This window comes from Phycodurus eques, chromosome 11, assembly GCF_024500275.1.
Source record: "Phycodurus eques isolate BA_2022a chromosome 11, UOR_Pequ_1.1, whole genome shotgun sequence".
Taxonomy (NCBI): Eukaryota; Metazoa; Chordata; class Actinopteri; order Syngnathiformes; family Syngnathidae; genus Phycodurus; species Phycodurus eques.
In genome coordinates this window covers 3,407,078-3,434,839 of record NC_084535.1, presented here as the reverse complement: position 1 = coordinate 3,434,839, position 27,762 = coordinate 3,407,078, and the positions used below count along the sequence as shown (strand labels likewise).

Genomic DNA, 27,762 nt, shown 5'->3' with positions numbered 1-27,762 from the left:
TGATGCGCATCTGCTGGCAGCCACGTGCACGGAAACCAGTAGCACAGGTTTTTGGATTGTAGCATGTCAAAGTGAGGTGAATGTGCGTCTGCATCTGAATTACATCATCCAAAGCGGTACAACGGAGTGTAGCAGCTCTTGTAAACAAACTCAAACACCATAACTGGGATATGGTCTTAATTAGTTTATAAGTGGATATAACTAGGGGGCTAATTACCGTCCTTGTAAATCAGGGGTGGGCAAATTATGGCCTGCAGGCCACATAGGGGCAGCTTTATCTTTAATCCGGCCCACTGAGCATTTACTTTATCTGTAATATTAATTGCATTAATTTAGCCGTTAATTTACAAGAATTGTTTTACATGTATTTATTCATTCTTTGTTGTTTATCTTATTACATATGCAGTTTAATCATCATTTAAAAACATAATCATTGTAAAATAAATAATTCTATATATACATTTAACATTTTATTTTTTTCCCCTTATGATTGGTTAAATAATTAGAATTTAATCAATTATAAATAATCATATAAAACATGAGAATTAATTATTATTTTATCATTGAAATGAATTATTTTACATACATTGGAACTATTTTTAAAATTGTATTTTAATAAATAATTTCTTGATTCTAATTATGTTAATTATAAATAGTATTAATAGTACTGCCTGTATGTTTAATTTTTTAGTATATTTATTGAACTATTTGATCAGTTAATTCAATTACATACTTGAATTAATTTTGAATAGTAAAAGTAGAACATGAGAACAACATAATAATTTTTTTACTATTAAAATAAACAGTTTTTAGATTTTAACTATTTTCAAGTGTTTCATTATATGGTTATTATAATTAAATAGATTATAAAAAATAACATCAACACAAGCAAATTAATTATTTCATTAATACATTGAACTATTTTTCATATTTTACATATAAATTCCATTTATTTTATGAAATGATTTGCTAATTAATCATTATTTAATTAATTATATATAATACTATTAATACATGGGAATAAATTATTTTATTATTAAAATGAAGTACTTTATATATATTTCCATACACATTTAAACTCTTTTCCCCTCTCATCTAAGAATGACTTGCCCATGTGTCCCTTTTTAAAAATCAAATATTGACTGCTGGTCGCCCTGAAAGTTGACGTGTGCGAAAAGGAGTTAACCGTTGGCCTCATCCGTCTCAAGGTGGACATCGAGATGGACGGCAAGATGCTCAACTCTCACGGCGTGGACTTCCTGGACGGCCCGCTGGGTTTGGATATCGACGAGAAGGACCTGGATGAGGAGGAGACCCGCAGAGACATGGCCAAGATTCTCAAGGAGCTCAAGCAGAAGCACCCTGACAAAGAGGTGAGGAGTGTTTTATTAATCCTGAGGCCCTTTTCTGCGTGTCTGCGTCACTTTGTCTGTAATTGATGATGCACCTAGAACTGGTTTGGGAAGGGCCTTTCTACTCAGTCTTCTTTGTTCCGTTCAAATGAGGACCAGCACCAAAAAGCATTAGCTGTCAGAAGGACAATGTTCCTTATTTGGACAAGCAAACCCAACAATTAGCTTTTTTATGGGATTACCCTGTTGGTAAAATGTTGGATTGTTTGTATATTTTAGGCATAGACTGCTTGATGCTAACGGTTTTACTTAAGGTTACCTTACAGGAGACAGGTTTTTGTTGTTGTTGCATTTTTAACAGTTCCTAGTTGTCTTAAAACATGTTTTTGTTAAAAATACATGAAGACTGAAGAATGACAGCACAATGGACACCCACTTGTCACACTCCAGTTGATATCACTCAGTTGTGGGAGGGCGGCAAATGCACAGTATGACTTTTGTTAGAGCTAGGGCATTTTGACAAAGTGAAGGATACTCGGTGTTTAGCGACGTCTTTTTTTTTTTTTAAAGTGCTTAGTGGCGTTTTGCGGTTTTATTGGAGACTTCTGGAGACCCTAAGCCTCCCTCCAGAGCAAGTTTGACCCATTCAAATTCAATTGTATTTTCACTGGTGGAGGGAGCACTTCATCACCAAGTCGCCCAATTCGTGAATTTGAACAACGCAAGAAGGACCGTTGTGAGTGAGCCGAGTAGCTCGTCTGCCATTAGCCATTTGTGCCATTGTACTGATTTATCAAGTCAATAAATTCAACTTTTTTCCTGTTTACATTCCTGTGATCAATTAGAGAAGCGACCTTGTGTAATTTGTTTCAGACCAGAACAAGGAAGCCGCTAAGTGGAAAACCTTCCAGTTTGGGTGTTTGGCGGCCTGAAATAAAGCGTTGCAATCAACTAGTACGAATGAACAAGACGTAACGCTAAGCCGTGTTGATGAATTCCAATATTAGGCGCACTCAGAGATAAAACGCCATAAAACAGATCATGCTAGGCTTTGTGAGGCTTTACACGGCTTTCGTAGTAGAGCGTCCAAGGTATTAGTTACAGTTTTGGGCTCCTCAGCTTTTTGTTTTCCTCACGCCGCTCGCCTTCTTCCTGTACGAGCGCATCCGCGTCCCAAGATAGTCTTGTTTCCAGTACGAGTGCATCTGTGAGGTCGTCTTCACGGGATGATTTAAGATCACGAGCTCTGTTTTAGATCCTATCTGCTGACATAATACCTTTGCTATACCAGATATTTTTATGATCTGGCCTGACATGCCAGAGGGGGATACAAGGATGACGGGAAAGGGAAGAATCTCAATGATCTTATCTTTCTGCAGAAAAGCTTTTCCAAAACTTTTTAAGCTACGCAGTGACGCTTTAAAAAGCACAGTGTATCTTGTGGTGTATCTTAAAGGAAATTGACTTTTCAATTGCTTGTAAACACACAGTTGGGTCTCTGGAGTGCTTGCTCAATAATCAAGTGTGCAATTGGAGAACCAAGCACATCATTTGTTATCAGCCTTGTTCATGAAAAATATGTCTGTGAGGAAGACCTTCTGAATTTATCACAATAATCTCATCCCAATGTAAACTACGCCGTCTGAAACAGTCATATCGAGGCCACAAGGTCAGCAGAGCTGCATTGAAATTTGTTGGCTGCAAAGATCCGTGTTCGCTTCTGATAAGTGGCACGTACAGTTTCTGGAGGTGGTGGTTGGCGTGTTTGTGCCACCTACAAGGATCTGCTACACTGATTAGTAAAAATTGAGAAGTATCAGAGGCATAGTGTGTGAAGTGCTGCTTCTACAAGTGAAAATGCTTTTATTGTCCATACAGTCATGCAGTCTGCGCTCTGTTTCCGTAGTAGAAGCCACTTGCCTAGTTGCAACACCCTAAGCTTGGGCCCACTTCATCAAAAGCGCTGAACTGTCGCTCATTTTCATGACACAGGACCGCCCCTCAAAACAGACTTAGTTCTGGTAGGCTTAAATAATAGGGTGTGCTGTAATTCTTGTTCCTTCGGGTATTTTGACAAAAAGCATCACAGAGACATGTTTAGTTAGCTGGGAACTGTTTTTAGTTTCCAAAACAAATGCATAGTATTTCATCTCTGTGGCTAAAACGTCTGCCTCACTAGTTGAGAGGCTTTGGATTTGAATCTCGGCTCACGCCCTTCCACGCGGAGTTAATATCTTCTCCCCGTGCTTGTGAGGGTTCTCTCTCTGGATATTCTAATACTCTAATTTGCCCACAGGTGTCGATGTGACTGAGAATGGTTGTATGGCTATATGTGCCCTGACGACCAGTCCAGGGTTCACCCCCGCCTCTCACTCACAGTAAACGGGGATAAACTCCAGCTTACCTGTGACTCTAATGTTGTCCAAGCACTATAGAAAAGTGATGTCGTCTTTTTGTGTTGTATCCAGGTGGAGCAGCTAATAGAGCTGGCCAACTATCAGGTCCTGAGCCAGCAGCAGAAGAGTCGGGCTTTCTATCGGTGCCAGGCCACCCGACTCATGACGGGCGCGGGCAACATCTTGAAGAAGCACGCCGCCGACCAGGCGCGCAAGGCCGTGAGCATGCACGAGGTGCGCTCCGACGCCGGCGACAACGACCCCGTCTCCAAGGTGTTCTTCGAACCAGCCACCTACCAATGCCTGGAAAACTGCGGCACAGTGGCGGTGAATGTCCTGCGGCGCGGCGGCGACCTGACCAAGACCATTTCCGTGGAGTACCGGACCGAGGACGGGACGGCCAACGCTGGCTCAGACTATGAGTTCACTGAGGGCGTGGTGGTGTTCAAACCTGGCGAGACAGCCAAGGAGATCCGCGTGGGAATCATTGACGATGACATCTTCGAGGAGGATGAGAACTTCCTGATCCACCTGTCCAACGTTAAAGTTCTGGCCTCAGAGGGCGGGGAGGCCACGGAGGATGAGTCAGCCAACCACGTGGACTCTGTGGCCTGTCTGGGCCTGCCAGCCACGGCCACCGTTACCATCTTCGACGACGACCACGCAGGTATCTTCACGTTCGAGGAGCCCGTTTTCCACGTGAGCGAGAGCGTGGGCACCATGGAGGTGAAGGTGCTGAGGACGTCGGGCGCCCGCGGTGTGGTCACACTGCCCTACAAGACGGTGGAGGGCACGGCGCGGGGCGGCGGCGAGGACTTTGAGGACGTGCACGGTGTGCTAGAGTTCCAGAACGACGAGATCTTGTGAGTAACCACGCTAACGTGTATGTTTGATGAGGAAAGGAGGTGTGATGTGGTCACAACGATGGTTCGCTCAACTCTGACACCTTCCTTCTTCATTTCAATCAATCTGTCCACTCTTCTTTGCTTTTAGTTTCCCACTCGGCCTCTGTTTTAATTTGCTGAGGGCAGAGGTGGGGGACACAAATTGACTCGAGTTAGAATTAAGTTTAAAATTTTAGAACTTTAGGCCAGTGGTGGGCAGGAACAAAGTACAAATCCAGTGGTACCTTGACTTTGGAGTGTCCCAACTTCCGAGTTTGGAGTCGCGGCTTGGACGATTTGTTTGTTATTTTTTTTAAGTGAAGTGAAAGCGCAGTTCAGGTGTCTTCATGTGGGCAAGGAGAACCACTATTGCAGATGCACTTTCAGATGTTCATTGAACGATGAGCTCTTGTGAGTAACCATGCTAACGTGTATGTATGAGGAGGAAGTGAGGTGCGAGGTGGTTACAATCATGGTTCGCTCAATTCTGACACCTTCCTCCTTCGTCTCCATCAACCTGCCCACCCTGAGGAAAGAGGTGGGGCTTAAATCAGACGTACGTCACCAATTTTAGGGACTTTGGGCCAATGGCGGGCAGTACAGTACAGTTGCCGATGTACTTTGAGCGGGACAACCACGACTTATGTTTTTTGGATAAACTCTGGAAAAGGAGAACGGCAACATGCAAGGTTTTCTACTCGACGATAAGTGATATAACAATCTAACTTTATCCATCACCGTAAAACCCACAAAGACAGATAAACTATGTTAACTTCACAGTTTAGCGCACTGATAGCAACGTCAAACATGAACTAAGCTTCTTGTCAGTTATCTGTTTAATTGAGATGACAATAGAGGACAATACGAAGACTGCTTTTGGAATCATTAAAAAAAAAATGATGTGATTGTAAATGAGTACAGCTAACTAACACAAGTACAGATTGCGTGCAATGTTGCTAATATATGTTGTAAGAGTGTGTGACCTGACCTAAGACTTGCTTAACCCAAGTGATGAATGCTCAGCTTTAGTGGGGAGTTGACTTGAATTGATTGCCACGGGACCTTGGGACTTGAAATGTGAGGATTAAGATTTGAGACTTGCTTGTGACTTGCTTGCTTCTTGCTTGCTTCTTCACATATTTTGGCTTACTCCCACCTCTGCTTTTTTTGGATTTGGATTCCACTGGACCGCTGTTTTAATCTTCTGAGGGTTGTTATCGATTGCCGGCCTCCCCGCTGTGCACCCTCAGCAGTTTCCGTGGCACGAGGGTAAAGATGTCGGAAAACTTGGTTATTTGTTGCTCAAATGTTAATCGGCGAGGAATTAAAAGCAGAAGCATTTAACGATGAATCACACGGAACCGACCGCCCTGAGAACGGGGCGGACGATCGATAAGGTTGTCAACTTGACGCACACCAAAGGCTAACCCCCTTTTTCCAGATGACTCGCGTGTGAGCTTTGCAGGGGTAATCATTTACAGTAAGGCTCTTGGTTTTAGCCATTAACGCTCCATAAAGAACGACCCTTTGTTTACCGCCGGATGCTCTTCTTCTGGCAAAATCTTGTCGTTATGTTTATTTCTATCGTGCAAGGTGGCAGTTATCATGAATGACTTGAAAGGATTTATCAAATTTCATTAGCAGTATGGCACGTGTAAGTGGCCAAGCATACATGAGTCTTTTTTTTGACTGTGTATTATTTCTGCTCGTTTTGTTTATTTCTATTGTGCAAGATGTTGGTTGTCATGATTAACTGGCAAGAGGAGCGATCACGTTAATTATAGGACACGTACAAACAACAGTTTCATTGTGTGACCAAAGTGTGCCACAAACCTTTTAATGCTCTGGATTATTTCTAGTTGTTTATTTCTATTGGGCAGGGTGTTAGTTATAAACAACTGGTGAAAAGAGACGAAGTATTAATTTTTTTAATTAAAGTATTAATTTTGTTTTTTTTTTTTGCTTCTGCGTGACAAAGCATGTCATGGACTGGTTTTTATTTTTTATTTTTTTGGGAACTTTGTGGTTTATTTCTAGTCTTCTTGTCTATTTCAATTTTGCAAGGTGTGGACTATCATCAATAAAACGCGAGGAATGATCATTTTACAGTAATTGTATGCCATGTCTACCGTACTGTATGTTGCGTGTGACTGAGCATGCAGTAGCCTGTTTTGTTTTTTAAAACTCTGTTGATTCATTGCAGTTGTTCTGTTAATTTCATTTGTGCAAGGTGGTGGTTTTCCTAATTTCCTGGCAAGGAAGGATCACATTACAGTAGTAGTACGACAAATCTACATTGCACGCGTGCATGTGCTTGTGTGTGACGAAGTACTTCCACGACTTTTTTGACAATGGATTATTTCTAGTTGTTATGTTCATTTCTATTGTGCAAAGTGGTGGTCATCAATGACTTTCAATGAACGTAATTGTATGACATCTACATTACGCGCATGTGTGCCTGTATTATGTGGACTGGTAGGATTGTGGATTATTTCTAGTGGACCAAAGTAGAAGGCAACATTGGCACTGCTGCACTAATGTGTGCTATTGACACTGAGCCTGAAACTGAATGATTACAAGGGGATTTATTTGCTCCTGCCCTGGGGATAGATTAATATATATATATATATATATATATATATATATATATATATTTCCCCCAAATGCTTTATTTCAGCCTGGACACACACAGAAGCCGATATTTAAAGGTATAAACAGTGACAGGAGAAAGCTTGTCTTCTTTTTTTAACCATAAAAAGTTTGTTTTCTGTAAAAACGCTTGTTTCAGGTTTCCTTTAAGGTGAACGGTGGGCCGTGTCTGCGTCATAAATCAGCGTTTGCGGGAAAGTCCTGCTCCTCGCTCTCGTCCGTCGGGGCTTTACTAGACTGCAATAAAGTTCACAGCTTTGAACCGATGGACCTTTCGCCATGGCGACCATTTGCTGCTTTATGGCCAAAACGCAGAACGCTGACGACCAGTTCGACTGCTCCATGATTGAAATGTTAGCTCGGTGATTATCTGTTTAAGACCGCTGCTTGGACTGTTTTTCATGGTTCCAGAGCGTTACAGATGAGTTACTGCCGCCCCCAATTTCTGCAGCATTTCTGACTTTTTGGATTATTTCTAGTCATTCTGTTTATTTCTATTGTGCAAGGTGGCGGATATCATGACTATCTTGATAGCGATCAAGCTGCGATGGCATCATAATAATAGTATGACACATCTACTTTGCGCCGTTCGTCACTAATTGTCCTGTGGCCTTCAAATAAAAAACTAATAAATTATATATATATATATATATATATATATATATATATATATGTCTACTTGTTCTGTTTATTTATTTATTTATTATATGTACAAGGTGGCGGATATCATAAATAGCTAAACAAAGAGCGATGGCATTACATAAACTGTGAGACACGTCTACATTCTAATTGTGCCAAAGGTTGTTTGTTGTTGTTTTTTTAGACTGGCTTATTTATCCCCAAGTGGCCATTGTTGGCGTGTCTGTTAAAAGCAGCAACAAAGTCCTTACGCAGGAATTAAAATACCTTCATTAAGCACTTTACTATGTTGTCACTCTCTTCAACAAGATCTACCGGAAACAAGTGCGGCAATCCGCCAGCGGTGCTTTTGTGTTGAGGGCGACTTGTGTGTATGTAAGTCAATCACATGTGAACGGCGGAAGTATGGCCGCCGCCGCCGCCGCCGCCGCCCCCGCCTTTACTCGAGGCATACTCTGTCCCTACTAGGATGAGTGTAGGAAAGCATCACCAAAAAAAAAAACCTCGGCTATTCTAAAGTAGCCAATCTGATTAGAATCAACCTCGAAGCTGACTTTAACCTGATTTGCTTGCTTAGATAAAACAAAAGGCTGCCGGAGAGAGGGCGTTGGGCTCAATTGAATGCGTGGAGACGAGCGAATGGAGACGAGGTAGGACGGATGATGGATGGACGCGGCAGGGAAACTTGAATTTATGGACCTCCCCTTGGCAACTTTTCATTTGTACATTTATGGAAGGTAGCGTGATTGGATCAGAGCGAGGAGCCTGGCTTCATCGTTGCACTGCTCCTCTTTTGTGGAACAGCAGATGCAGGAACGGCAACCTGGCCATGTCAGTATGAAAAAAGACAACAACACTGACAGCTATCATATAAACTGGGGGTGAGTGGGACAAAATGTTAATATCACAGTGTATCATATTGTTTTCACTGATGGAACACGAGTGTTAACAATATTGTCTCTGTTTAATGTCAAACTTCTGACCGTCAGTTGATGTCGTTGATATCATACATGATTTTCTTCGGCTCACTCTGATGATGATGCAATTGCTGTATTGTGATACAGTTGGTATCGTTTGTATGTGTCTCTGTGATTGACTGCTGACCACTCCAGTGTGTACCTCGCTTCTTTTGCCCAAAGTCAGCTTTCTAAAAGTCTATCGAAACGTTGTCTTTACAAGTGTAATTTGGTTGTTTGGTGATGAAGTGCTGCCTCCACCGGTGAAAATACTATCCATGAGTTTTACTTTCACCATGGGCGCTTGCTTTTTCCTTCACACTCGGCGTTAAGTTGTCATCGGCCCCGCGGAGGGGTCTCATTTTCATGAGAATGGACCACCCTTTCAAAACTGATTCCATCAAGGGAAAAAAGTGTGCTGTAATTGCTGATCCTTGAACATATTACGAAAAAATGCATAACATTATTGATTATGAATCTCTCATCCCGCATTCCAAAAACATACTTTAGCTTCATTGAAGTCTCTAAATTGTCCTTCGGTATGAATGTTTGTCTATATGTGCCCTGTGATTAGTGGACAACAAGTCCAGGGTGTACCCGCCCCTCTCCTCCATGCAGCTCCTCTCAAAAGCACAATGAATACATGTTTAAGTCCCGTATGCATCGTTGCAGCATTGAAATAATGCAATCGAAAATGAACGGATGGAATGTCTCATGTGACTCATTTCCCATTTTTTACTGGCCGTTAAATGGACATCTTGAAGGTAATGTGTAATCTTCACGCTGCAGCCTTACCATCACGCGTTTTAGCTTTTTATCGAGAGCACCTCGCGGCACACTTCAGCTTCTATTTCTATAAAGCCTGGTCCAGATGGAATTGGTACTGGAAGTGGGTCAGCGATTCTTTTTATTGAAATTAGACCCTGATGAGGACTGCCGGCTCGTTCCTCGCATGTAGCCGGCATTCAGGAGTGACGTCTCTAATGGCTACGCGCTAATCGCGGCGCCCGCCGATACGACCGACGTATAAGCACGCGCGTGGTGTTTGTCTCGAGTCAGTTTTGGACTTTGTGAGTGAGAAAAATGCACTTGATTCCAGACGCAAACATAACATGCACAGACATTCCTCCGTGCCACTTATGCAATTATTTCCATAAAGAGGCAGGAGAAACGAGGTGCAGATTCAAATGAGGCTCCCTCCTACACACACGCGCGCGCACACAGATACACACATACACGGCAGACTGGGACTTCATACTCCAGTAAGCAGCACAGATTGGCCTTATGAGACGCAAGTTCACCAGCTACACAAGTGTTGGCGTTCTCCATGTGTGTGTGTACTGTATGTAGATATGTGCATATTTATTTTGAGGATTTTAAAGTCACGATTTATTGTTGTTCATGCACAGCTCACAATGGTCTTAAAGTTGTGACGCAAGCGCGACAACGAAGGATCGAAGAAAGTGTTTGCACAAGCAATTGCGAGGCATGTATGTCGCCACTTTGCAGCCTGTAAAAATACCAAATTACTTCTTTCCTATGAACCATTTTGTTACATTTTTTAAAATCAGTGATATACAGATACAGTATCTTCCACCTGCTTACTTTTGGCCGTCCGGCTAGCACTCTGGTGGCCAATGCTAGCAACTTCACTGCGTTTTTCAGTCAATAGTTTTAGTTATGTTCCCCATAAAAAAAAAAAGAAATAGCGAGTAGCAATCAGTGAGGCTTGACTGTACTCGTTTTCAATGAATGGGTTGAATGGGGTCAAATACTTTTTTAGAATACGTTCTCATTTTTTTCCTTTGTTTTTAGAATGTAATGGGGACCAAATCAAATGCCGTGGCAGGCCGCGTTCGGCCAGCAGAGAATTCAAAGCTGTAGCATCCTTGTCCAACTTTAAACAGGAGCAGAGAAAGCAAACTGATATGTTTACAGCTCTAAAAAGCCGCATTCATATGCAAAGTGGGAGTAGTTTTATTTTATTTGAGTTTCATACATTTTTATTAATGGACACGCCAGAGTCTTCACAGTAGACCCAGGTTGCGCCTTCCACACAGAACACATTGAATACACGACACGGCATCCCACAATCAAGACACTCGATGATGTCAGCGACAATTGCTTTCGACACAACAGCGTGAGAAGTGAATGTCGGGTGTTGAACTTCATCTTTACAGCTCTGGTGCGACCAGTTTTGACAGTGAAAAACATTTTGCCGAAGTGCAGCACGAACGGTATTCTACTATTCTGGGTCTTCTTTGCTCCTTTACAACTAATATGCATGCAAAACACATCTTGTGTGACGTGTGTGTGTTTTTTTTTTTCCTTCTCTTCATCCTGCCACATGCCGTCTTATTAGCGCAGCGTTGCTGTGGGTTACGCCGCTAATAGCGGCCAACTTGTAGTAAAAAGTTGTGAGCGTTTTCACACTCCGTTGAGCCTCTTTCTTTCTTTCTTTCTTTCTTTCTTTCTTTCTTTGTCTCTCTCTCGTGCTTACTCCATGCTGCTTATTGCACTGCGCTGACACCGAGGAGGGCCTCTGTGAAATCAATCGAGGGCTGATAGAAGAGGTGCGACAGAGTAATCAATGTGGAGAGACAGAAAAGAATGAATGCAGAGCAGAAAAGACTAACAAGTGCAGTCGAGAAAAACAATCACTGACCCAATGTGCTATTCATTTTTTTTATTCCACAGTGTATTTTGTGGCGCTATTTATGAGAAACAGCTCTGCGTGCGATGCGCCTGGGAACGGAGGTACAGTGTTCCCGTGCAATGTCACGGTTCATCATTTGCACCCCTACCATATCGCATTTTTTAGGCAATTGTTTAAAGGGGTTTTACAGTAAACTGACTTACTGTATTAGGGGTAAAGATAAGGGTTATTGTTAGGGTTAGGGTGACTTAGGTTTAGGGTTAGGATCCTGGTTTAGAGTTAGGGGTTTTGGAGTTGGGTTAGGATTAGGGTTAGGGAGTAGGGGTTAGGGTCAGGGGTTTGAGTTAAGGATGCGCAGTATATGCGATATATGGGGTAAATGGTATACATTTGGCCTACGGTATAGATTTGGACTCTACCGACCAATCGCTATAATGCTTGTTGGTGACGTCATCGAATCTGCCTCAGTGTGAAAATGTCTTCAAGCACGTCTGACCAGGGAGCTGCCAGAACCATTTTTTTAACCGGCTCTGAGCTGGTGAGGTACACTTTTAACAGAAGTCTGAACTGCGTTAGAGCGAAGAATAACCAACTATGAAGAGAGAAAGTCTGCAGTCTCGAGAGAAAATAGTTCAACAGCTACACGGTAGGCACACACAACACCATCCAGCCATCCATTTTACTGTATATACCGGGATAAAATGTATACCTTGATATAAATTCGCGATCATTGCGTCCAGCCTTCGTGAGAGGCCGAAATGCGTTGAATTTTAACAAACAAACAAATAAATAAATAAATGTTGTGTTTGGGTGGTCTTAATTCCAAATATAAAGCTCGCTTCGTTGCCAGCCCTGCTTGGAGGACAACGACACAAGCTTTTCTACCTCCTCCCTTTGGTCTCCTTTGTCTTCATTGCGGTTGGAGAGCGAGTCACTCACTGACTGCGCTTTGTTCTTAAAAATAAGCTCCTTCTTTTCTTCTTCTTCTTCTTCTTCTTCTTCAGCTCTGTCCTCCTCCTCAACTCGCTCCACTCTTTCTTCTCTCAAGCAAGAGAGCCGACAGAACCAATAATAAGTCTGCAGTGAGAGCTGCAGGACGCTAGCTGTCGTAGCGCCTACTTGATGCATTGGTACACCTCAACCTATTCCTGGTTTCCTTCCTGCTGTGTGGCCATTGTGTGTTTACAGCACGTTAGCATAGCATGCATAGTCGGTGGGCGATTCACAACGCGAGAGGAGCTTGTCCAAAAAAGGACAGGACCAGAAACGGACCCCTGGTGCAGATGTGCTCCTTGTGACATGAGATAAAAGCACAGATTGTCCAATGAGATGAAAGCACACTTGAGAGAGCGCTCATTTGTGGCTGACTATATTTGCATTCATTTTGAAAAGTGGAGACTATTCACGCTTTTTTTTTTTTGGTCACTTTGCACGAGAAGACTTCTGTCAGCAGTACCAGTCTAATGAGTACTCCAAGCAGAACAATACGAACGGTGGTTAAAAAATACACGGTCCGTAATTAATGAATTTATCAATGGGAGTGTGGTGATGCATGAACAAAAAGTCCTACAGGAAACCAGGCCACTACAGCTAAGTTGAGACTGTGGAATACTAGCTACAGCTGCAAGTCGGAACGCTAACAAACAACGAGGAGAACGAGTGTCATCTTCAATTACTTCGGAGCAGGTGGCTTCTTTATTTATTTATTTTAATCCGAGAGTTGACTGAAGGCACCAGGAAACTGGGCCACTGCAGTATAGTGAAGACTGTGGAGTATTTCCCATAGTTTCAGATTGGAACACAAAAAAACAACAACAACAACAACAGAGGAGAACAAGTGTCTTCTTTAATTAATCAGCATGTAGCTGTGTTTTATCCAAGAGGTGACCGAGGGCAGCAGCTAACTAGGCCACTGCAGCTACGTGGAGACTGCGGAGTACTTTCCACAGTTGCCAGTCAGAACACTAACAAATAACAAAAACAACAACAACAACGGAGAGTGTCTTCTTTAATTACTTCTCAGTCGGTGGCTGTTTTTATCCGAGAGGTGACTGAGCCTGCTGCCCTTACTCTCCTCTTGGATAAAACAGCCACATGCCAAGTAGAATGAAGAAAAGACTCTCATTGCCCTCTGTGTTATGTATGTTGTTTGTTAGCATTCCGGCTGGTGCCTTCAATGTAGTAAATAATCCACAATCTCCGCTTGGCTCCAGCAGCCCGGTTTTCTGCTGCCCTCAGTCTCCTTTCCGATCAAAGTACAGTAAATGCAGCAGAGACTGTTGTTATCCTCCATTGTTGTCATTTGTTAGTGTTACAGTGTGGTGAGTTCAATCTGACCAATACTCCACAGTCTCCACTTCGCTCGGGTTCCTGCTGCCCTTGGTCTCCTCTTGGATAGAACAGTCAAATGACAAGTCGTAAGTAGAGAAAACCCTAGTTCTATTCCGTAGATGTTTGTTTGCATTCCAAGTGGTGCCGTCAATGTGACGTATACTCCACAGTCTACGCTTGGCTGCAGCAGCCCGGTTTCCTGCCGCCCCTTGTCTCTTCTCGGAGAGAACACTTCTGGCACAGCTACCTGCAGTACATATGGTTGTTTTATCCAAGAGGAAACTGAGGGCAGTGGGAAAGACTGCGGGATATAATAATAGCGTTCAGACAAAGCTAAGCTCGGCGCACTTGAAAGTGTAGAAGGGGTACGTTGTTGTCCTGGCAATAGAAGCCGATTGTGACAATTTGCCCAAATGCATTCTGGGAGGTTTTTTTTTGTTTTTTGTTTTTTTACATTAGGAGCAAAAAGAACTCTTTCTTTTGTCTCTTTCTTCGTGAAGGCAGAAACTTTTTAAGATATGTCACTTCTAAACTCCGGAAGACTCGTGACTAATCAGCATGCTGAGGTAATAATAACGTCGATAAAGTTTCCGTCCTTTAAGAATCGAATGATTTGCATGCAGCTCGGCTGTCGAGATGAACTTGACATTTAGAGTTCAAAGCTGCCTATTCGGAGCTATTTCTACACGGATCTGGCATTTTCCTGTGGGCGAAGGCACGCAGCGCGTGAGGATGACGAAAGGAGCGCCGATAACTCCGCGGAGAAGCTCATTTGCGCAGCTTAGCGACCCAGATCACTGCGGTGGATCGGCGGCGAAGACGAGAGCCGGCGCTATAGATCTTACAGCCACACACACACACACACACACACACGCTGCATCATAACCTAATCTGCAGGAGCTCCGCTGCTGTGCACAATCCCAGGCTTTGCCATTTGATATCAATAAAGCTGAATCCCGGATCTTCGAAGGCTGCATTCGTACTCGTTCGAGGCGTGACCAACAGCAAACATACGGCAGAGAAGCAAGCAATTGTGAAGCCATCTTTTCTGCTTTTGAGTGTCCTCCCAGTTAAAGTTTACTGTCAAAACTAAACAAAGTCACCAGATAGCATTGTCGTAAAAAAGTTCACGCTAATAAACAATGCAAAACATCGTAGACGTGCTAACAAACGGGATCTACGTGGCGGTGTTAGGATATTTGGACACAAAGGGTGCATCAATACATGTAGACAGACAATATGACAGTACTCGCAGGCATTATTTATCCTCTGCAAAAAACTAATAATATCACTGCAGATTAGTGAGTCACTTACAGTGCTGTCGTTGACTGAAACGCTTCGTTTGTCTGCGTGCCTGTGTTATACTGCCGCCCAGTGGCCAAGTTGCGCGCCCAGACGGAGCCACAATTAAACATGGTGTACAAACTGTAAATCAAAGAAGAAGGAAATCCCTTCGACTCGGGTCAGAAGCTCCAGTGAGCGTCGCCTTAGTGAAGTGAAAGACACATTTTCGCATCTGTTGCGGCTTCACGCATTGAGATAATTTGATGCGTGGTGATGTCGGACACCCTTTTTAACCCTGACACAAGGAGACACACTTCCAAGAAGGATGAACAAGAGAGAGTTCGGCGTTCGGGGAGGTCTAAAAAAATAAAAATAATAAATGCAGCACTCCATCCGTCAGCGCCTGGCAGCTTGTCTGTACGTCGGATTGCTGAGCTATCCCACAATGCCGCTGTTCTGCCTGTCGCCGTGGTGACAATGTGTTCCCGGTGAGCTACGCTTGGACCGGCCGACTGTCAGGTCGAGTGTGTGTGTGTGTGTGTGTGTGTGTGTGTGTGTGTGTGTGTGTGTGTGTGTGTGTGTGTGTGTGTGTGTGTGTGTGTGTGTGTGTGTGTGTGTGTGTGTGTGTGTGTGTACAGAGAACTCTCGCTTTATCGCAGATCTTTAAGCCGTGGTTTTTTTTTGGGTTATTTTATGGGTTTTTACAGTACACAGGCAAGTCCGAATTTAGAGTTGCGGGCCGTCAGTGTCGTAGTTGTAAATATTGTTGCGCTGTGTGTGTAAAGCAGCAGTTTTTTTGAGGGTTTATAATTACTGTGATATCGATGCTAATTTCCATTAGCTTGTCTTTTTTTTTTTTTTTTTTGCATTATCTGTTAGCATGTTGCCTCGTGGCCTTTTGTTAATGGAAGTTATATGGTTTGGTTGAAGAGTTTTGGTGTTTTAATATACATTTTTCTTTTGTTGTACGCTTTGTTTGTACGTGTTTCTCTGCCCCGTGTGCGTAAAGTAGCAGTTGTTACAAGTTTTAGAATTACCGTGACATCAACGCTCATTTACGGTAGCCCATCTATGGTGTTTCACATTATACATGATCATTATGCTAATGATCTTATCTTAGAGGAAATGACGTGGTTTGATTGAATATTTTAGTCATAGTTAAAGTTGGTTGAAGGTTTATAATAGAGCCTGACCGATCAGGGATTTTTGGGGCTGATGCTGACACCAATATTGGGAGCTAATTAAAAAGCCCCGGTGTCCGATATATCGTCCGATAGATACAATAAGAACATTGATTTGCATACGATATGTGCAGTACATGAAGAGAAATTTGGAAAATACCCAAACTAAGATTAAAGACAACTGTTGATAATTACTGTGACATCTATGCTAATTTCCGTTACCGCTTTATGGCGTTTCCGATCATGTGTTGGCATTAAGCTAGTGGACTTTCATTCGACAATATGTCGAGTAGACATTTTAGAGTTTGAAATGTGTTTAAAGCATGTGGAAGGGGTGAGACTCTAAATGGGGGGGAAAAAAAGGATAGGGTCTCCATATGACGGGTTTGTTCATCTAGCAACGATAAATGGGGATTCACCCTACCGTCTAATTTTCACACATTCGTAGCGGATGTAAGCGATCCTCCTTTCCGAATGCATTAGACCGACTCCCGTGATGAGGAGGAGGGCGATGAAGAGGAGCTAAAGAGAAAGGCCCCGGGCTGTCTTCTTCGTCTTCCTCCCCTCTCGTAAATCCTCTTCCGCAACACGTTCCTGCTACCTCCCGCTAACTTTCTCTCAGGGGTACTTTCATCATCGACGCCTTTCATCGCTCTGCACTCATTGCCTCGTCGTCTCTTTCAACCTTGCGCGCATTTTTTTTTTTTTTTAACATGCCGCTTTAAACAGAAGTTGAGGCACGGGATGTGACAATATTACAAATGGAAAAAAATGTAAATAAATACATGTATATTTGATATAATATATGTAATGATTTAACATTTTAATATTAATATTTTATATTCATATTTAATATCATGTATTTTTTTATTAATTAAATGTAATATTATTATTCAATAATAATTTTAGTGTTATTATTATATTTAACAATGATATTTTTAAACAAATTAGACTATAACAATTAAATTATAATAATGCTCATGCCTTTAGCAAAAATGTATACATTTAACACCTTTTTAAAAAAAATAATAATAATTTCATAATGTAGAGCAGCATATACCAGCCAATAGCTGTTGTGTAATATACTGAAAAATAATACAAATTAAAAGAATTAAATGCAACTATAGCTGTTATTATTGCAAAAAAATGGGTTATTTAAAAATAATGTTGAAAAATAAATCCAAAATAGCATAACAAAAATACATTTTAAAATGTAAACAAATACTCTTGATATTCATGTAATTTATTTTGGGAGGAAATAAAAAATAAAAAATAAAATAATAGTGCAGTAAAACTGAAATATAATTTAAAAAGTAATAAATAAAATATCATAAAACAATAAAACAAATACAAGACAAAAGTCAAAACTAAACTATCTCTTTGTGTATTTTTAAATACATTTAAGATACAAATTGAATACATAAATAAAAATATGATTTATGCAATCTTAGGCATAATATGCTGTCCGTATGAATGAATACAATGCACTATAAATGCACCAAAAGTTGTAAAACGACAACAAGAACATTGCGCTTTTACTGGTTGCATTTCGATAGGTTTGCAATCAAAGCACTTTGATTTGGAAGTGCTGAGAATGCAAAGTGCATAAACATTAGCTTCTTCCGCTAGCCACTGACTGAATAGCTGCCATCCTTGTCACTTGTGATAAAAACATTCACGGACGAGCTGCAATTCCGCCCCCCCCCCACCCACCAACGTCATTTTCGTGCTTTTATTGTTTATCGTCCTTTAATAACTTCTCATTTTCGGCGCCTAACATCTGTTTGGTTTCCCCTCCAGTAAAAGCATCAACGGCGGTATCGCTCGCGCATCAAAGCTGGACAGCTGGTGCGTGAAATGAGTCTGATTTTCGCATTTGCCTTATAGTCCCCTGGCATACGCCGCCATTGCAGCGCATACAAAGTCAGTCTGGGAGGCTCACACGACGGCTCCAACACGTCTTAGATGTGCATGAAAGTGAGACGCCTTAAAACAAGCGAGACCCCTGAAGCGTTTTATAGTCAAATATTAAAGCACCAGTTGGTCTCCGGTCTCCCTTCAATCAGCACGGAATGTTTTTTTTTTTTTGTGGTTTTGTTTTCTACCGTGGGCGCCTCGGCCGTTCCATTAGTCCAGATTGCGAGCGAGTGGGAGTAAAATTACAATGGAAGCAAGCAAGAGATGAAAGAAGCCCAACTGTGGGCGGGCTACACCGGGGTTTAAAGGTCATGGTTTGGTTCACAATCAAGGAATAAAAACAAAACATCAAACTTATTTTCTTTGCTGTAAATGGGAAGACTTTAATTGCATGACTTTTAAAAATGGAAAAACTGCCAAGTGCAACTTGTAAATTCTCCAATAAATGTAAGATTCTCCCCCCCCAAAAAGTTAATGGATAAGAGTTTGATAAGAGTTTCTTTTTAAGAAAGTGCAGCATCAGTAGCGTCTTTTCCCCAAGTAGAATTTAATAATGCATAACAGCTTAAATCTTCTCCGTTTAAGAAAGTGAAACAGTCATAGTTTGTCGTCTTATAGGAAATGCAGGACGCATAAAAAGAGGAATTTGATAATGTATAACAATTTGTGTCTTTTCTCCTTAATGAAAGTTAATCGTATGTCTTCTTTTTAGGAAAGTGTAACACTGTCGTCTTCTTTTTTGGGGGGGGAAACGTGACATAGACAAGTGTAATTCGATACGAAACAAAGCTTGAGTCTTTTCTAGTTTGTCTTCTTTTTAGGAGAAGAACAATGCAGTCACGTTTAATTTAATCCTATGTTAAAGCTTACATTTTTTTTTTAGGACATTGCAACACCAATAGCTTGTCTTCTTTTTAGGAGTAATTGCTAGTAATTAGAGTGCAATTACATAATATATAATAGCTTACGTATTTGTCTTTTTAAGAGAGCAAAACAAATATGTTGTTTTCTTTTTAGGAAACAAACAATGCAAACAAGTTTAAGAGTAAGAGTCTAAATTACAATGCTATGAAAGCAATAGCATTTGTTATTAAATAGATTATTTTTTGGAATGAAAAAAAAATCTATTTAAGTTAAAAAAATATGAAATTTAATGTGAAAACATAAAACTAAGAACAATTGATGCGTCGTGTTTTTTTTTGGATCAATTGAAAAACAAATTACGTACATTCAAAATACCCGAAAATAAATTTGAACTTAAAAAAAGATTGTTTTGCTTAGTTCTGTCTTTCATAAAATCAAAGCAAATTGGAAAGAGCCACAGTCGTATTTCCATCGCTTCACCCAGAGGGGGAGAGAGAGAGAGGGAGGGAGGGAGGGAGGGAGGGAGGGGAGGGAGGGAGGGAGGGAGGGAGGGAGGGAGGGGAGGGAGGGGGGGGGGCAGCCGCGAGGAGGATGGCAAAGTGACAAACGTCTGGCCGGAAACAGGAGCCAAGAAGAGGAGGAAGGATGGAGGGATGGAGCAGAATCTGTAATTCAAGCTGTGATGAGCGAGCGGCCTCGCGAAGCGTTTCTCCCGCTCGCCGCTGGATTGAGATTGGATTGATGCTGCGAGCCTTAAGTGCACAATTGCAATTTAGCGCCGCCATCGGATTGGTTTTCAGGGCTCCGGTCCGTCCAAATAAAGAATATCAGCGAAATAATCCGTTTTACACACAAGTTTAAAGTTTGATTTATTTTATGAAATAATGGGTTGGGTAATCCCAAGTAAATTAATGATGAGAAAAATAAATGGAAATGATATAGTATTTTATTATGAAAATTCAATATCTTACAAACACAGTACCTTTATTTTTACCTCATCTATTAATCAGGCAAACCTGTATTTAAAAAAAAATCTATATTCAAATGTCTTTATTTTTTCAATTCAAAATAGAAATGAGAAAAATTATTTATCTCATTCAATAATTGGTAGCTGGGTATATTATAAATAATAATAAAAATTGGTCAATGGTAAATCTTACATGTACAAACACTTGCATTTTACATGTTTCAAATTATGTAATTCAATAATTGGTTAATTAACCATAATGTATTCATTATAAGAAAATAACATTTTAGAAAATGAGAATGAATTAGTATTTTATTATTGAAATAATTTGACATATTTTACGTAGGCATCATTAACTTATTATCTCGATGATGGTTAACATAAATTAAACAAAATTGTAATTGGTTGATAGATATATTGTATTTAATGAAATGAAAACTATTCTGAGAATAGTCGAATGAGTGGATTTTATTAAACAATAGTTCATTCGTCATTATTAAATTCATTATAAAAAAATCAATATGAGTGATTCCGTGTTTTATTAAAATTACCAAGTTTACATATTTCACTTAAAAATAAGTTTTATTTACCTCTTCTATGAAAAAGGTCCACATTTTTTAAAGTCCATATTTCTTTTATTTATTGGATAGAAATTAAAAACATGAATATAAATATAAACTATTATCTGCATGTGTATAAAAAAAAAAAACTATCCTAGTCGATAAATGAACGACGGGTCCACTTGTCCATTAAAAATTCAAATGTGGCCCTTGAGCACAAAGTGGAAAAGTCCAAATGTACAGGTTGCGCTCAGCCCGTGCGGGACTCGATCGCAGATGAATCTTAGCCGCTGCGAGCGAGCGTCAGCCGTGCAAAGTGAGCTCTTCTTAGACACGTCGCACTCAAGAGCGCTCTCAGCCTCAAGCAGCTATCAAGCCCCACTGGGTCGATCGTCATGGTAACAAAAGCCATACTCGCCTATTGGCCTCGCAGCAGATGGGGTCGGGGCGAACTGGCACACTCGTTTCTGCGAGACAGGTACCGCCCCCTCAAAACGGGCTAAGTTCCCGGAGGCTTAAACGAGCAGAGCGGCTGAACCAGACAAAGTTTGAATCGCCGGTGAAGAACAGTCCAAATACGCATAAACTTTCACCCCAAAAATGCGTTTACAGGTATAACACTGAGCCGTACCAATAGCGTACATACCGCGTACATACTGTGTTTTGCAATAATACTCAAATTTGCTATGTACCTGTGACTATAAAGCAAAGTGTGGAGAGTCTCTGTCGTCGAAATGCACGAGTGCGTGAATGCGGCAATCATTCATTGTGTACAGCCTCTAAAAATAGCCACACTCTGTCCTTTATTCTCGCCCATTTCGTCTTTGTGGCAAACGGCTTCTGCCTTGACCATCTCGGCAAGTTTTTATGGTTCAGTAAAAAAAAAAAAAAAACATTGTACGTGGAGCCTCAAAACTCGATACAGCGTCGCAGTTTTTACGTCGCAGCGCGTCGGTGGATGTTGGTCGAGTAGCCAACTGTTGGGCGATTGTGTACCGAAGTCACGTTCGGCCGCGTCGTTCGGTGTGTGTCGGGCCCGTTTTGAATTGTCGAGGGAAGCGTGACGTGTCTTCTTTAAGCGGCGCCAAACTTTCCATTTTTTTTGACAGGTCTAATCGATATGTAAAAGCACAAATGACAAGGACCGCTTTCAACTGACATTCTCAAGTCGTCCCCCGCGGTGTAAAGTGCAACCCAATTAAAGTGGGATCCCGCCTCATTGCAGACACTTTTGCGCACGGTAATTGCAATAAATTACAGACTTTACTTTCGGCGAATCGAAAAAGTGAAAGACTCCCTTCTCCTGTTACTTAAGTAACTCTTTGGATAAATCGTGTTTGCCAAAGTAGTTTTAATGCACCACACTTTTTACTTTTATGTAAAGTAAGTGTTATTGTTAAGAAGAAACACTATGGTAGTTTAACTCTGTTACGGTGAGCGACATTTCGCTCGCTACTTTTATTCGTATTCGTAGAACACGTAGAAGCAACGTTTTCAAAGCGACGAATTGAAATCTGTTACAGCTACGCCGCGCGGTCGTCAGCGTGTGCGTAAACATTTCGACATTTCAGCCTACAACAACTTGAGAAATGTTTTTTTTTTTTTTAAATTTTGATGTGATCTCTGCCTGGTGATCTTATCGTGCTGTTACGCAAGAGTAAAGAAAAAAGAAAAAAAAGATCGAAAGACCATTTCTTGTGGAATCAGAAGTTACTAACCAGTTACTCAGAACTTTCTGAGTAATTCCTCAAGTAAGTATTTGGATGACTTTTTTTTTTTTTTTTTTTTTTTTTTTTTACTTCTTTGTGCGATATTATCCTAAAGTAAGTCATTTTTGACGACTCAACCCATCTCCGTTATTGTCGGGAAAGTCCCGAGGCCCTTACAAGCAGTTTTGGCAATATTGCTATTTCCCAACTGTCATTTAGCTGCCTGCGTCTTTTTACGCACAACCATAAAAGCCGAACATGACGATTGCGACTGGGCTTAATTAAATTCTGATGATTGTTGGGTGTTAAACGTCATACCTGAGGGTTAGGGTTAGGGTTACACCCTCATACTACGTGAGGAAGTGGGAAACTTGCACGGAGCCTTCATTTTCCCATCGGGTACCTTTGACTCGGAATGGCGACGTGGGAAAAAGGTCGGCTTTGCGGGCAGTGCGAAAGGGTCCGCAGTCTGTCCCGAGTTGGATCTGCAGCAGACTTCCATTTCCCTCGACTCTCTTTGCCCCCTTTCCCGCCCTCTACCCTCAATTCGTCTCCAGGGACTCTCGCAGGAATGTTTCCATTCTCAAAGATTTAAAAAAAAAAAAGGAAGTCGCACTGGTATGCATGTGTGTGTGTGCGTGCGTATGTATGTATGAGTGAAAAAATGTTTATAAGCAGGGTTTGTCAAACTTCGAGAATCTCATGTTCTTTCTAAGAAAGCCCCCGTTATCTTAACGCCAATTAAACATAACGACCACGTGTGCCCCTAAATGCCACTGGAAGGAAAAAGTTGCCCATTTTCGAGACAAAAAAGCTGTCATGTCACAGTAACAAATTCAGTTTTATATATATATATATATATATATATATATATATATATATATATATATTTTTTTTTTTAGGAAAAAATAGTCATTTATGAGAATAAAGTTGTCATTTTTCAAGAGAATTAGTTATATATATTATATATTTTTACAATTTTGAAAAAAAAAGAAAAATGTTGGAAAAAAAAGTTGGAATTTTACGGGAATAAATTCAGATTTTTCCAAGATAAAGTTGTAATGTAAAGAGATCAAACTTTTGGCGTCCAGAGTTTTTCAAATGACCCCCTCATAATCCTAATGGAATAAAAAAAAAAAAAAAAAAAAAAAAATACAAATCCTAATGCTACAAAAACAAAATAATATTTATTTTGCGAAAAAAAAATATAATTTGACGAGGGCAAAGTCCTATTTTTTCAAGAAATAAAGTTGTCCTTTTAAGCATAGACGTATAAAAAATTAATTAAAAATATTGTTGGGATAAAAAGTCATAATTTTCCGATAATAAATTAGGATTTTTCCAGGGTAAATTCCTAATATTGTGATATTGAAGTCAAAGTTTAACAAGGGTGGAAAGTCATACTACATTTTAACTAGTGAATTTCAAAAATACAACTTTATTCTGCTAATCTTAGGGCTCTTATTCTAGAAAAGAAACCTACATTCTTTAAAAAAAAAAAAAAAAAGATGAAATCCTAAAGGAAAAGAAAATGCATAGACTCACGTTATTTCTGTAATAATCCGCCTTTTGTTTGATTTAAAAAGATATATTTTCTAAAATGATACAACATAACTAATAGTTTATTGCAAATAATTTTGCGGTCCCCTAAAATTAGGGCTGGCGGACGCCCCCGGGTCCCGCAGTTTGGCAAGCAACGTGTGTTTGTGTGTGTGTGTGTTAACGATCAGGCCTTTCTCCTTCGTCATTGGTTATCGGAGACGGCAGCACGCCGAGCACAACAGTACACGCTACTTTCACGCGCACACAAACACGCACGCACATACACGCGCCGGCAAGTCATGGATGTCTCTGTTCTCCCCATGAACAGCAAGGTAACTCCTGTAACTGCGTGATAATACTTGACCGGATGTTTCCGAGGTGCTTTTCCAAGCAACTCATAAGCCCGCAATCGCGATTCCCGTCTGATAAGCGAAAGGCGCGCCGGCCGAGGAGGTGGACGTTCACTTTTCACAGGCAATAACGAAGCCTGGCTCGTATTGTATTTCGTCACCTTCCATCTCCGACGACGCGTTGCCCGGATGAGTCATTATTACTCGGCCTTCGTGAGTCGGCTTCCCTGGGCGTTTTTATTTTATTGTATTTTTTTTCATAAACGCGGTCATAAGGTCGCGGTTGGGCCTCCCTGGTGGCCACTCGAGGAGTTTGTCACAGCTCATGGTGCATTGAGGCCACAAGGCAGTTGCAGGAGGCGCATCTTAAATGGCCCCCGCAGGTCCACCCCGATGAAAATCCCAAGTTCTCCGACTTCTCGGGATGTAAAGTGAACTTTTCCTCTTCGTGAATATCAATTGGATTATTGTCGCGTGGCGGCCACTGGATTTAGCGCGCCCAGAGGAGCCGAGAAAGTCAAGTCAAAACGTATTTTAAGTATTTGCGCTGCACTTTCAATGGCACATTTCAATGCACGGCATGAAAATCAAATCTCGTTAAATGAAGGAAATTGCCACTGAATTTCAATGACTCTTAAATGTACACAAATATTAATCAATAAATAACAATGCAAACAAATCAATAAAAAGGGCAGCCAATTAAAAATGCCATTATGATTAAAAATGGGATTAGCTGAATCCAAACTAGCAGTTTTATGACCGCTATAAAAATGTTATCAAACAAGAACTCAAAATGGAATTAAATGAAAACGTCCGATAAATAATTTAAGATGCCATTTTAAAGACAAACATGCCATTAAATAAATTAAATCTATATTGCATAAAAAATTACATTGCATGTGTAAAATGGAAATATCAATTAAACAAAAATGTCAATCAATGAAAATAAGCCATTAAATAATTAAAAATGCCATTAAATAAAACAATACTATTAAATAGGTATTTCATTTCAAAGTAAAAATGCTATTAAATGTATAAATATGAAATTAAAAACGTTAAATGGATAAATGGTAAATAAGTAGCATTTCTATTGACTCAATATTTCTATTAAATGTTTAAAAATGTTAATAAATTCACATGTCATTAAGTAAATAAAAATGTCAATGAATTATGAAAAAATCATTAAATATTTAAAAAGGCCATTAAATAAAAAATGACAGAAATAAAATTTACTTTAAATGTACAAATGCTATTCGATGTATACAAATATGATCAAATAAATACGTTTTTGTATATGTACAAATTTCATTACGTTCCAAAAACTCCTCAACATTCCCCAAATAAATTGAATTATGAAATAAAATAAATGTGTTAAAATATGTCGTGAAAGACATTACCCAAACAATGACAAATTCCATGAAATAAATAAAAACCTGATTTAAAAAATGAAAATGCTCACAAATTATAGAAAAACACTCATGAAATATCAAAAAACAGGCTCAACATCATTCAATTATTTAATGGACAGTATAATTAATGATTTCACATTTCATCCATTTATTTGGCTTCTTCATATTTATTTTTGACACAAAAATGCACAGTAAACAACAAGTGAGTTTAATTTCAGCATCATGAGCATTGGTTGCATCACTTGTTAAATGCTGTACGTATCATTTTGCCAATCCACAATGGAGGACATCTCGTCTTTCTGACTCTCTCAACTCCAACGTAGCGAAGAGGAAGCGCAGCTTTTGTATGGCGAGCACGGCGGTCACGTGATCTCTACGGTCCAGTCAAGCCACGACTCGTGACTTTTTGTTGTTGTCTCGCCAGCACTCTGCGCTCGGTCGTCTCCTGTCAGAGGTTAAATGTCAAGAGGCGTTCCCCAGTGAACTTTAAGCTCGTTCTTCTGCTGGGAAGCAGCGTGGAAGGACATCTGTCACAACACACACACACACACACATTCAAGTAGGTGACGGGTTTCTGCTGCAGTTCATCTTTTTTCATTAGAGCCTGAGCATGCGGTTTTGAAGGCAGAAAATTCACCCCCCCCCCCGGCGGTCGTTTTCACTTAGCAACGTGAACTTTGGTTGCCATGTTTATCGTGAGTAAACGCATACGGAAAGTCTCAAGGGGCCGTACTCAATAAGACACAGGAAAGTCTGCCGTTCGGATTCAAAACGAGCATTTTAGCGTCATTTGAAGCATTTCTGGAAATGTATTTGGAAAATTCCACCCCGTAGCCCGTTTGGAATTTGGTAGAGTCACCAAAAAAGTCTCAGGAAGCCAAGCCCCAAAATACGCAGAAAGTCTGCCATTTTGGTGTGAAGCCGCTATTTCCGACTCCTTTTGGCGATTTATCGGGATCCTTCAAAGGTTGAACTTCTCTTGTTAGAAGAATTGAAAAAAATTGAGCCACTCAAGCCAGTTTCACTTATCAGTATGGAATTTGGTAGGCCCGTCTATCATGGGAGGACCCACGAAAAACTCTTAACAAGCCATGCCCGAAAAGACACAGGGAGTCTGCCATTTTGGTTTGAATCGGCCATTTTAGGTCCCAGAGTTGTTGTCCCTTTGCCACCAAATTTGAGTAATGTATACTCGACAGTTTGACAGCTTGCCATAAAACACAAGGTCAGATCTTGACCAAATGTCTTGTGTGTGATGAAGATCGCGATGATGAGAGTCATAGGCGCCCCCTACAGGCAGACATGTACAATAACAGCTGACACTCCTGCCCCTCCACTTGAAATCTTCCTTCAAACTCTGTATCCTCGCATTGAGTCCTGTTCAAATGACCACGAAAGGTGTCCGTATTATCTCGGCCATTTTTAAATAGCTAAATTTGGTAACATCCTCCCCCCCCCCCCCCAAGTAAAACAGCAAAGGCGGATGAGTTAAGTTAAAACGCTTGGCACGCGGTTGAGGTCACAGATTTTCTCAGAGGCCGAGCGGACCTCCCGTTTCTATTCCCGCCGATCGGCCTCCGCCGATTATTCCCAGCGGGGAGGTTTTTGGGGTTTAAAAAAGGAAAGCTAGCGATCTGTTTCCCAGCGGATTCCGGCCTGCTTCCGTTCCCTACTTGCGCTGTCCTGGTTCAGGCGGGTAATAATAGAATCTCTACCTGCGGCCATGTCTGCCTATGCTGAATGTGGAACGGGGAAATGTCATCTTTTAGAGTATCTGTGACATCATCTATTTCGTTAGTGCTGCATAACTTTTAGCTTACAGGTTGTCACGGCCGCATTGTTTCAACAAAAGCTACTTGACCGAGTTGTTGGAAACTTTGTTGAGGGTTTGAGCGTCAAATTTATAATTTGACTAGTGCATAGACTATTATGAGTATCCAATAATTGAGGATACTTTCTGATAGTTTCACGTCGTAACTTTGGACTTAGGAATGGACGTTTGACCAGATTTCTGGGATCGATGATAAGGAAATGAACAATCAATTTGTTAAATGGTTTTCATTTAAATATTACTTGAATCGAATCCCTTAATGATCGTAATCCTTGTTTCCAGGCC

At 40.8% G+C, this 27,762-nt stretch overlaps 1 protein-coding gene across 2 annotated transcripts in view; it reads left to right on the top strand.

The window, feature by feature from the left end:
• The window catches only part of slc8a1b (solute carrier family 8 member 1b), a 100,130-nt gene that overhangs the window by 14,299 nt on the left and 58,069 nt on the right, over positions 1 to 27,762 (top strand). For both annotated transcript variants that reach the window (XM_061689739.1, XM_061689740.1), the window contains exons 3-4: positions 1,209 to 1,373; positions 3,821 to 4,611. In XM_061689739.1, coding sequence (XP_061545723.1) covers positions 1,209 to 1,373; positions 3,821 to 4,611 — 956 coding nt within the window. The remainder of the gene's footprint in view (positions 1 to 1,208; positions 1,374 to 3,820; positions 4,612 to 27,762) is intronic.